At 34.5% G+C, this 12,768-nt stretch overlaps 1 protein-coding gene across 1 annotated transcript in view; it reads right to left on the bottom strand.

Annotated features, from left to right (window-relative positions):
* LOC136812499 (sodium/hydrogen exchanger 1-like) overlaps nt 1-1,004 on the bottom strand; it is a 22,775-nt gene extending 21,771 nt beyond the window's left edge. Inside the window, exon 1 of the mRNA XM_067068999.1 lies at nt 983-1,004. Within this exon, the coding sequence (XP_066925100.1) occupies nt 983-1,004 (22 nt within the window). The remainder of the gene's footprint in view (nt 1-982) is intronic.
* Between the last annotated feature and the right edge of the window lie 11,764 nt (nt 1,005-12,768).

Genomic DNA, 12,768 nt, shown 5'->3' on the forward strand with positions numbered 1-12,768 from the left:
AAAATGCATAGGCTGCTTTTGAGTACATTTAAATTTTGGGCCATCTTCGGAGGTCCTATAAATTAACCCACAATCATGGCCAAAATTAATGGAATTCCTCACTTTTTTGGTACGAATTCAGTCATTTTATTTTCCTATTTTCTTATTGCATTAATCTTCAGGTAGCTCCATTCCGTATGTAGCTTACTGTTTTTACTACCTTAAGGGAACTAATTTTGGCGGGAACTAATTTTGACGGGAAGCAAATATCCTAAAAAAATTTAATTTTGGCGGGAACTTATTTTGGTGAATAGTGAATTTTTTTAATTTAGGCGGGAACTGTTTTTGGCGAATGACAGCATAAATCTGTTCTATTTTGCCTTATTTGAGCAATTTTGATGAATTTCAGGGGTTATTTAGGCAAGGAAACAAAAAATTTACTTTTGGCGGAAACTTATTTTGGCGAGTGAGCAAAATATTTAATTTTGGCTAGAACTAATTTTGGCAAATTTCGTCTAAATTCGCCAAATCCGCCAAAATTAGTTCCTGCCAAAATAAGTCCCCTTAAGGGTTTATCTACATTCCTTATCTTATTTCGTCTGGGAATAATTGCCAAGCAATTTTTTCAAAAAAAAAAAAAAAACTTTGAAATTCTGTTCCGATTGAAAAGATCTTGAGATTTTGAAGCTAACTTTTAATACCATCCATTTTTTTTGGCTGTCAACAAAACGTTTGAAAGGGTCAATCCATGAACAAATAAATATAAATTAATTGAGACAGATGTTTTTAAACACCTCTGTCTCACAGCCCTGATGAACTTTTTCCCACAGGTAGGGATAAAAATTTCTATCAAAAGCTCAATATGGATAGAAATTCTATTGTTCCCAGGCTCAAATAACCGTGTTTTCTCCATTGATTTGTAAATGGGGATAAAATCAAAGTCAATTCCCAACCGGAGACAAAACTTCGGCCAAATTTTTCAGTTATGCAAGGGTCTTCTTACCGGGTCTCTGATACATCCCCATGTTTTAAAGGATTGTGAATTTTGTTGGTAATATAACACATGGTTCTGAGACGTTTTAATTATTAAGGTTCTAGATATCATTTTCACTTTTTAAATAAGTTTCATATAAAAAATATAAATAATGTTCTACTTGACTATGGGGGTAAAATTAAAAAAAAACTAGGACTAGTAACCAAATATATCTTCAATACCTATATATAAAATTTTTATTTTTACAAAAAAGCAAGTCATCAATATTATACATAAATAAAACTTCTAGAAATAATGTGGTGAAAGTGCCTAAAATTACAATAAAATGGTATTTTATAAAGTACATCTAATTTTTCTGTTTTTTGAAAAAGAAATATATAATTCATCTAAATATTTTTTTCTAAATGACTTTTTACAGCAGCCTTTTATCGATCTTTTTTTCATGGATGAGCTTTCGAAAAAGTTTCATAATGTCATTGCAGGGTTTTGAGCATTTCAAAATGCACGATTTAAGTTTTGAGTCATAAGAACATTTAAAGCCTGGAAGTTCCATCCCATAGATGTTATTTGGTAGACATGTGCTTTCACCATTTTTGGGGATAGTTCTGCAAGGGTTATCAGCGGTGCCAATCAATCTCCTTGGCAACGAATCGACCAGCGTTGCCATTATCACCATGGTTACCAAGAGGGTGAGAATATTCTTTTGTGTTGAGCTTCTTGAATTCGTGCTCTTCATCTTAGTTCTAAAAAGAACAAAAGAAAAGGGAAATGCTACATTACTGTTAAGCTCAAACTGACACCAACAACTAACTGGCTTTGAAACGGCCCAAAAACCGAGAAATCCCATACTTTTTTTGATTGAATACTTGAAAACAAAGACCAAAAGCCATTAATATATACAGAGAAAATATAAAAAGCCCTCTATGATCTCAATATACCCGCAACCCACAATATTAATCTAACTCATATTGTAGTAAAGTTTTGCTGTTCTGCCATATTTGAAGGCACCACCCATCAGATTTTAAATATTATCCATAACGCAAAAGTTATGTCATAAAGAATAATCACGAGACTTGGCCGATATAAGAGAACTCATATTCTCTCAGGTCACAACATTATTATACAGCTTCAAAAAATAAAAGAGATTGAAACTCAGTGACAGTGAATAACATCTTCATCAAGTTCTCCTAATAAGGATAGCATGGTGCTCCCCATGGTCTAAAGCAGATTGCTTAAAATCACCAATTAAAACTTTATGCATCACACCAAAATATGTGACCCGAAAAACATCTTATATTCCTAGTAAGGATGTGCTTTTCGGGAATAAATACTTTCCTATAACTAATACCATTTTCAAAATATGGAAACATTTCCGTGTATGCACTATCGATTCCACTGGACACAAAGAACTGAAGCATTCTATATTCTGTACTCTAAATTAGTTCATCTTAAAAAAATCATCTAAAAACAGGCCCATTTGAAATGCATTAGCAGAAGTAATACCTCTTGTTTTGGCCGGAAACACTTAATTAAAAAACCGTAAAAGTTTTCTCTGTCAATAAATTTAATAAGGAAACCGTAGCGTAAAACAAGGTCAATTTTGACCAATTTTAATGGTGCAATTTAGACAACACCTTTTCTTAAGATTGCATCAAAAAATTTTCTTCAAGACACATAATGATATTTTCCTTTAAAAATACATAAACAGACTTCACTTCAAAATTAATAAATAGATTTTCCTTCAAAAATACAAAACAGACTTTACTTCAAAAATACATGAACCGTTTTCCCCTAAAATCTTAAAAGCTTAATTTCATGTTCCTTCAAAATTCAGTAATATTTTCCATCAAAGCTTATGAAAAGAGATATAGAGTTGTCTCTGACGATATGGAGGGGTAGCTAGTTTTTGCCACAATAGAGGAAAGATGATGTTAAAAAGAAAGAAGACTGTTAGTTTGCAAGTAACACCCGAACACCATATCGATAGGAAATTAGTACATCTCAAACCCCAGGGGCCTAGCGGCCACAATTTCCTACCTTAGATTAAACCTTATGTCACTCAAGCATCAAATCAAAAAGACACATGTTTGGGCAAGCCTTCCAAATGGACCATACACATAAAATGTAATGACTTTTGCGGTTTCTTGCAATTTAATATTGCGGTAACAAACAAAATAAACAATATCCGTTTTTTGTCCCGTTTGTTTTCATTACTTATTGATAGGGATTTTTCAAATTTACAAATTTTTCTAGGGAATAAATTTTTCAGGAATTTCTTATTGTTAACCCAGACGCGCTACTTTATCATGGTCCTCTTAAATTTTTGTGCAAATATTGTCGTTGATTAATAGCATTCAGCGTCATCAAAACGATATTCAATTATTTTCAACTTCATTCAAAGTATATTCTTTTGATTCAAATTGCTGAGTAAGCAGTATGATGCAATTTTCTGTCATTCCCAGACACTTTGTCAGAAAAACAACAAAGAAGTAAAATTTGGCGTCTATTGGTCAATTGATATTGAGTGTACAAGGAAAAGACCACACCCTTTTTTTAAAGGTTTTTTTTTTTGTTCGATTGTTACCATCAAAATGTGTTTTTAACCCCTTCCTGAATAATTCGTCTTGATTTTTGTTAGTGTGCGGGCTATAATATTGGTTAGAATGCTGACAAGAATCATCCCCAATAAGCCTATTGCATAGGATTCATGCATCTGTTGTAACATGCTATTTTCTATCAAAATGCATAAATCTGTGCAGATTTCCCTTCAAGAAAGACATTGAAAGAATTGATTTTCTGTTTCATTACTGTAATGAATATCATTTACTAAAAACACGAAGCCTATGAAATAGGCTACATAATAAATCGCCTCAAAATGTCCCTCAACGTTCTGCTGAAGCTTTTTCAACCACACCTGTCTGATTGATTCCTCCTCGGTTCATTTTTTTAATTTTTCTGGTCAATGAATGACTGCGATATTTTCTTTAGCAAATAAATCATAAAATGTAAGGAATTGTCAATGAGATGTAAATTCAAATTCAAACACTACGAACAGGATAGCGCCCTTATACAGGAAAACCCTGATACTTAGGGGCCTTAAGGAAAACCCCTTCACAGAATAATTTCACCGTGACTTTTAAAATAAAAAGTATACTGAGGCTTTAAATACATCAAGTTTTATCGTGCCCTTAAATCATGGCATGTTTAATTAAAACATCAACCAGGCTCTGAATAAAAGATTCTCCACCCCGTTTACAGGCCTGTACAAACAACTTTATGTCAAACCACAATCAAAGCAAACTTAGATCTTAATTCAAATATAATAATGTGGCCCCGCCCTTAAACTCTTATCCCTAAATCATCTAAACTCCCTCTAACTATTTATTAATTGTAATTCCCACAGAAAAGTACATTAGATTACAAAAGAATAAAGATTCGATTTCTTGGCTCCAAGCTGGAGTCTGAAATCACCCCCAACAAAAATATTTAGTTCCTTTACTCCTTTAAGTTCCTCATCCGGCAAAATGTTTTTTATGGATCAATGAAACAAAGGCGTTGTTACCAATAGGTAAAGTTGACGTCGTTCTCTGCAGTTATGGTAAATTAAAAGAATCTTACCTTTAAAATATTTTTTCTGTCTTGTATGTATATTCCTCCACGTGTGGTGTCAACTTCAAATAAAATGATTTTCAAGTTAAACATGCCAGCCTTTAAATATCCGATGTACATTTTATATTCCCCCTTTAAGGGGCAAACACCGACTTTCCAGAACGACCTTAGATCATCTTACGCAATCTATATCATCAGATGCCATGGCAACTAATAAAAGACAAAAGACTTTTGCTTGTCTTGGATAAATTTTAACGTTCTTAACTAACAGATCTAAAGGAGACAAAGAAATTTATGCAGTATATGCTAATATATGGGCTATGAATGAAAGAGGCACACTTCAGAAGAAAGTGTTATAATCAATTTACTTTTTAAGCACTGTAGGTGGGCGTTCTTCTAAGGTGCTCCATGATTGGTCAATTTTAATGACGTCATCATAAATATGGCGTAATGTTTTTGTTGCTTTCTTTAAAAGGTATTTACACTAACAAACATCGAACAAACGAAGTAAGAGAAACGGTCCGATGCCCCGATTTGTTTATTAGCATTACAATTTAGATGACCTTTTTTCGGGGTCATTTCAATTTGAGACAGGAAGGGTCAGTAATAAAATCAACATGCACTCATTAAGTTTTACGTCGCATACTTGAAATTCAAGAAATAATTTGTGGAACAAATTTTTGATGACTTTTATTTGTTTGAAATCATCAAATCTTTTTATGTCTGCTCCTTTTGAAATTCTAGCGCAGAAACATTTCATTGCAATGATGTTAACATTTAGCCGCTATTTTGTTTAGAATATTAATTTTATTGACTTGTTATCCACGCGCCGCAACTTATATCAAAACTTGATGTTTGATAAACACCTTCAAAACAGCTCTTATCGACCAACAATGTCTTACTCCTACATTTAAATGTTAATACTTTAAGAAGCATAGGATGATGACATTGATGCAAACTCAAGGTGTTTAAGGTCATAAAATTCAGGAAAGTTCGGCTTTGAGTACAAATTTCAGACACTTCAATGGCGAACGATCTATTGTCAGAGTGATATGACATATTTCCTTTTCGATACCAGAAATTTTTATTGCAGTTAGATACCCCTGTCTCAGTGCCCCGGTGGACTTCTTTCCCATAGTGGGGATTGTTGAAATTCCTATCAAATCCCGATGGGGATGGAAGTTGTATTGTTCCAAGCTAAAAAATCAAATGGAATGGTTTTGGAGTTCAACTTATTTCCATTGGATGAAATCAGAGTCAGTTTCCAAGTTGGGCGAAATTTGGTGGGTGTTTTTTCCAAGCGGGGACGAGTTTTAGGCCAAATTTTTTAGTGGAGCGGGAGTCCCACCGGGTCTATGACACAAGTACGTAGTAAACAATATTAGATGATACTTTAGTCGATATATTCGACATTGCATCATCAACAGTTAGCAATAGTCACGTGAATCTATCGGGGGAAGTAAAAAAAAGTCACATTCTAAGAACACTTACCGAAGAATGACACTCTCAGCAAAAGTTTATTATTCTTAAGTATTTCCGCAAATTTTTCAGACAGAGTCATACGCCTATCAACATTCTTGAATGACCCGTGAATTGAGTGACTCAAAATATTTTTAACAATTTTCGAATCTTTTGAAAACATAGCGTTGCTATTGGGCCAATCCATTTTATATCCATACGTAGTGGACGAACATTTCTAGAGGGTAATCCGAGAAAGATTTCCAGGGGCTGTCCTTGCATTTTTCCAGGGGGTGAAAGACTGGTTTTAGTTAGTCCACCCTCACTTTAAGTTATAAAAAGAATCTTTCCAAGGGTATTTTTGCAAATTTTGCCATATTCCACACATTTTCAATAATTTTTTTTCGACTTGAAAAGGTTTGTCCACCACCATAGAACAGCCCATTCTGCAAATTATTATTTCGAATCCTTTGTGATTCTGCAAAATATTATATATGAATGGTTTATCCTTATTATAATGAACTTTAGTTCGAGGAAGTGATCGAAATATTATAGAACAGTTCACATGTTGACATGCAAGAAGTGCCACCGTTTAGTCCATTATCTTTGTACAGAACTGCCACTTTACCAGATCCAGATATGCTTGTCATACAAATCAAGAAATTTCCAGTGTCAAAACTGTACCAAAATCGCACCACAGGTAATGGAAAGGTATAATTCAAATGAAACATCAAAAATTGAAGGATTCAAAAACGAAATCAAAGCCTGTGAGAATATAATGAAAAGGCAGGACGAAGAAATAAACCATTTGAAAGCACAAGACGTCAATGTTATGGTCAACGAAATGAAAGAAACTATCGACACCAGAAAGAAGAGAAAAGACCACCAATGAGCTACGCTAAAATCACATCCAAACACATCGAGAAAAACATTGGAGATGAAATTCGAAAAGAAAAGCAGGAGGAGCAGCTGATTCGATCTACAGCACGCAACCTAATTTTTCATGGGATTGATGAATCGACAGATGAAACTGAAGAAGAAACAAAAATCGAGGACGAAGAATTTATCTATACCTATCTTTATAGGAAATATTTGTTAAAACGGTAAAATTTCTTCTCCTTCTTCTTCTTCTTCTTCTCCTTCTCCAAGTCTAACGCTTGGTTTTGGTCAATTTCGTGAGTTTGTACATGAGTCTCTTTTTAAATCAAGCTCCGGCGGTAAAAACAGTATGATGTTCTTTTTTCGAGGCGGAAGACGTCATTCTTCGAGAAACGTCTGTGGTAAATATCGTGATAAATATTCAGAAGCGTATTGTTGATCGGACCATACTGCTCTGTTTCTAACTGTCAAAACAAAGATGGCAGAAAATAGACAACAACTTTTGCTCTTTCACTACTTTTCTTTGCTTGAATTGGATCATGATTTTTGTACGATTGTCACAAGGAATGGTCGATAGTGAACTTTTCTTAATATTCCTTTCTGGATTTGATGTTTCGTTTACATTCTGTTGGTTTTTGGCTGGAATGAGCTGGAATGAGAGATGATACAATCTCTTGGTCTTCAGGACATTTTATCAACTTTCACAACAAACTAACTTCAATTTTGTTTGTATATTTACATAAATCGTACGAAGGCAAGTGACTTTGAATAAATCTGACCATGTTATACCTGAAAAATTACTACTTGCAATATGAAAAAAGTTTGCACCCAACGAATGCAATGCCAACAATGCAACAATGGGAATGGTTGATGAACTGATTTTAGCTAAAAATTTAAACATGGAGCAAAATTTCCCTTGGTTTTTTTATCTACAACAATGAATTAACTGCTGGGGTTAGTGACAGTTAGTGAAAACTCGTTGCGGTTATAAATTTCAAATTTTAAAGCTGATAACCGGATCCGGAACACACAAGGCCCCAATATGAAGAATGTTATGTTATACTTGTTTAAAAGGTTTGTTGCATTGAATATGGATGTAAATAATTTGAAATCACCTCACATCACACATGTATATTAAAATTTTTCTTGAACTTGGAGATTCTCTTCCCCGCGTGCATTTTAAAATGTGGAAAACTTTAGTTGTGAATTTAGAGATCTTTTGCAACTTGTGTTTTAAACGTGGAAACTTTTGTCCTGAATTTGGAGATTTTCGTACTGTCAACTGCTCCAACTTGGGAGTATCTGACAAAACATGGGACGGCAATTTGGCCACCATTTCACCGAACCTCCAAAGTCATTTTATTTGAGTTTTTAATGAACGGCGTATTAAAAAATGGCAAAACTCGCGCGGCAAGTTACACACGCATTATTTGTTAATCCCATCGGGCGATAGGCGGTTAGGCAGCCGACGTTCTCTAATTCTCCAATCGGCGCTATCAGTGAAAGTTATCGTGACATGTTATGAAAGGAAGTATGATTGATAAATTTGGTGGAGTTATCAAAACAAATTTGTTGTCAAAGAGATTTAACAAGTTAGTGAAAATACAGACCAGATATCAAACAGTCCCATGTTTCGACCAATCGTCCCAAGTTAAAGCAGTTGACGGTATGTACATTTAAAACGTGGAAATTTTTGTGATAAATTTGGAGATTTTCTTACACGTGCATTTAAAAACGTGGAAAAAACTTTTGTCGTGAACTTGACTTTTCTTCCACATGCATTTAAAAAATGAAGAAAACTCAAGTGATTTCCTGGCATGACAATTTATTTTATTTTCGGACATTTTTTTGGAAATTTTGATTGTTTCCAAGTATGTGACATTTTTTTGCTGTGCAGCATGCTTTTGGAAATAAAAAGGGCTGTTAGGGGAATTTTTTCCTATCAACATTTCAGATTATGAAATGTTTCCCACTATATAAAAATGAGATTTTTTTTTATTTTGCATTCTGTCGGAAAATATGAAATTGTTTCCCTGTTTTGAAAGATTTTTACTTTTTAAGCACGTACATTATTTCAAAAAACTCAAAAGTTACTTTAAATTTTTACATTTTTTTACAATATTATATATCTGAAGTATAATGCAAAATATTTCATCTCATTTTGAAAATATATAAAATTTTCTTTGGTTTTTCTTACTGTGAAATATTCTCCTTTTTGTCATTCTTTCATTTTATTTTACAAATTTTTGCCTTTTTGGCTATATAATATTTCTGGAAATCAGCGCTTAAATAATAATTATTATCAGGTCTTTTGATGTGTTCAACGCAACACTCTACTTGGCGGTGCGACGCCGGTTGACCGCTAGTATAATACTAAAATCCATTTAAAGTACACCTAACGAAAATTAAAGTTCCAGCCAATTTGATTACTGCATTGTTGTTCTCAGTCGGGTTCAGCTCGTATATATTCCGTGATCCGTAGCTTTGAACCTACAGTCATCTTATGAATAATCCTGTAAATACTCTCAATAACATAAATGGAATTTTGAAATTCATAGGGACTTGATGTTGCTTGATGTTATCTGAGATTTAAAGCACTTTGAAATCTTTTGAGGGCATCAATTATTATTTTAACATTTGTAAAGGAAATATTTATCCGCATCTTTGCGGCTCTTGTTATTATTATTATAAGATAGAAGATGATAAATACCGTCCTCCTCAGGTGTAAGGAACTAGACGAATCAAAAACTTAACCGTCTCAACCACAGAAAAAACACGATATATAAATTTCCCTGAATATACCAATTTCCTATTATCAAAAGGTTGTGCGAGTTGCTTTATGTTCACAAATGAACTATATACTTAACATTGAATTAATGTTGAACTTCTACGTCTCGGTTTTTCCCGACACACTATTCTCAGAATACTTCAGCGTAAGTGGTCTAAGGGTTCAAAGAAGTCAAGTTTTGCGACGCCCACAATTTTCAACTCGAAATTTAAAAATTTTAAAAGAACCATTCCTATTTCATTGGAAAGAAAAAAGATAAACTTAAATTTTGTTGGGTCAGTTATTAAATTCGATTCATTAGATCAAAAGTTATGCTTGAAAAAGTTATGCTTGAAAAAGTTAATTTCAGAAAGTGCTCGAAATTGTTAAAAATCAACCTTTCAAATTTATATTTTAAATTTAGTAATCACAATAGCCTTACATGATTAAGAACATTGTTCAGTAACTAAACACATGAATTTTGAAACTGAAGGGTCGAAAGGGTTTAATCAAAATCACTTTAATTTATCTTTACCGAAATTTTCCTCAGATCTTTGGTTCTAGACTGGATAAAGTCTATGTAAGACTGGATCTACCTCGAAACCCGTATTTGATGTACTTTTATGAATTTTACCAGATTTTTTGTCCTTTTTCGAATTTTCTTCATTTCATTGAAATTCAACCTTCCTTCATACAGGGTGTCCCTAATTAAAGTATCGAGTTTGAACATGCGATTGAGTAGAAAGTTTTATGTGCGTGTTCACAAAATTGTATTTTAAGCTCTCCCTCTTTTTTCTTTGTCATTACGATTAATTTATACGTTGTAACCATTGAGTTTCAAGCCCGAAGGGCTAGAGGTCAATCTCTTTGGTAGGATTTGAAGCCAACAAATCCTACCAAAGTTGCGCGGCCTTGAGCGACTCGCCTGGTTTTTACACAAATGACAGATTGAAACTAAAATTTACCGCTTAATTTCGAAAAATATATCACTCAAAAACAAAGGAATTGCTAGATTCAATCCGTCATCAAAAATACGGCGCATATTTTAAGGCTTCAAGTTTTCTTGCCTGAGAAAGGTTAGAAATTGACCTCTAGCCCTTCGGGCTTGAAACTCAATGGTTGTAACTACCTTTTGTAATAAGCCTGCGTGATGGAGAACGTCATTTAGACAGCTGATTATCATTTTTAATGACTGAAACGAAAATACTGATGTATCATGTAATTATGTTTCTGTTTGATTTGATAGGTCGATTTTTAACGTTTTTCAGCACTTTCTGAAAGTAACTTTTCTATTCAATTGAGCATAACTTTTGATTTAATGAATCGAATTTAATAAATGACAAATCAAAATTTAAGTCTATCTTTCTTCTTTCCAATGAAACAGGAATGGTTCTTTAAAAGTTTTTAGATTTCGAGAAAATTAGTTTCAAAGAGAGAATTTTTTTTTGTGGCGCACCCGGTAGTAGTTCGTGCTGCCTTTTTAGGAGACTTTATAGGTGAAATTCTACTTAATTTTTTTATTTTTTCGCCGACCGACCGACCGACCTATTTTATTGGGTAGCTTGGCCCGTAAAACAATAGATTAAATTGGCCTCACCAGAAGTTAAACTGGCTAAGGAAAAAAAAATACTTTTCTTCAACATCATAATATGCGTTTTATAACATTGTATTGCCAAGAGTGTGAAAATTTTATCCACAAAAAAGATAGGCTCAGAAATCACAACTATTTTGTATTTCGGAGTGGTTAGACACACGTTATTCTTTTAGATTTTCCGTGCATAACCCTATAGCTATTTAGACGCACACCAGATTGAATCAGAAGTCCGGAGTTTAAACAAAAGCGACCGTAGTTCAGTGAATATGATCTCAGACTTAGTTTTAAAAACAAAATTATATCAATAAACACCTCCTTAAGACAACTTACAGATGGAAACTCCGTGAAAAAACGACCGAAATATAACACACGTTTCTGATCAGAATCCCAGCTCGCTATCCGTTGAGCCACACTGGCAAAAATTTGGAAATACTTATAGAATGACAAAAAAGACGGGGGTAATGTTATTATAATATGGGCAAAATTGCCCCTTTTTTAACCTGACTGAAATTCGAGCCGTTACTAGCAACCCTGCGGGGCCCAAGGCGCCGAGTATGCACCCGGCACAGTGACAAGCCGTTACTAGCAACCATTACCTAAGCAATTCCAAACAACAAAACCCCCGGAAGATTTAAAATGTTGGAATGATCACTATACAAGAGTTTTTTCCGTTTTGCTCGTGCAGCCAGCAGCAAATTTCATGAAAAAAAGAACGAAATATAACACACGTGGCCTGGCTATTTTGGCACGTGGTGCTATGGGGTATATAGGCATATAGTGCTATGGGGTATATAGGTATATGTACCCACGAAATCCGTGCCAACGGCAGATTTCGTCCAACAGTTTTGCTCGTGCAGCCAGCAGCAAATTTCGTGGGAAAAAATGAAAAAAACAAAATTACACACGTGGCCTGGCTATTTGGCACGTGGTGCTAGGGGTATATAGCTATAGGCTATGGGGTATATAGGTTATATAGGTTATATATACCCCACGAAATCCGGCCAACGGCAGACTTCGTCCACGGTTTGCTCGTGCAGCCAGCAAATTTCGTGAAAAAAAGAACGAATAATACACACTGGCAATCAAAATCACAAAATTGGAAAACTTTAGAATGACAAAAAAGGGGGTATGTCTTATCATTGGGCAAAATTGCCCCTTATTTAACCTGACTGAAATTCGAGCCGTTACTAGCAACCCGGCGGGCCCAAGCCCGAGTATGCACCCGGCACAGGAAGCCGTTAACTAGCAACTATTCAATTACCAACGGCAGATTTCGTCCAACAGTTTTGCCGTGCAGCCAGCAGCAAATTTCGTGGGAAAAGAAAAAAACATTATAACACACGTTCCTGGCTATTTGGCACGTGGTGCTATGGGGGTATAGGGCATCTATGCTATATAGGTATAGTATATGTACCCACGAAATCCGTGCCAACGGCAGATTTCGTCCAACAGTTTTGCTCGTGCAGCCCAGCAAATTGTGGGAAAAAA

This window comes from Clytia hemisphaerica, unplaced genomic scaffold (genome assembly GCF_902728285.1).
Source record: "Clytia hemisphaerica strain Z4C2 unplaced genomic scaffold, Clytia hemisphaerica genome assembly, whole genome shotgun sequence".
In the NCBI taxonomy this organism is placed as follows: domain Eukaryota; kingdom Metazoa; phylum Cnidaria; class Hydrozoa; order Leptothecata; family Clytiidae; genus Clytia; species Clytia hemisphaerica.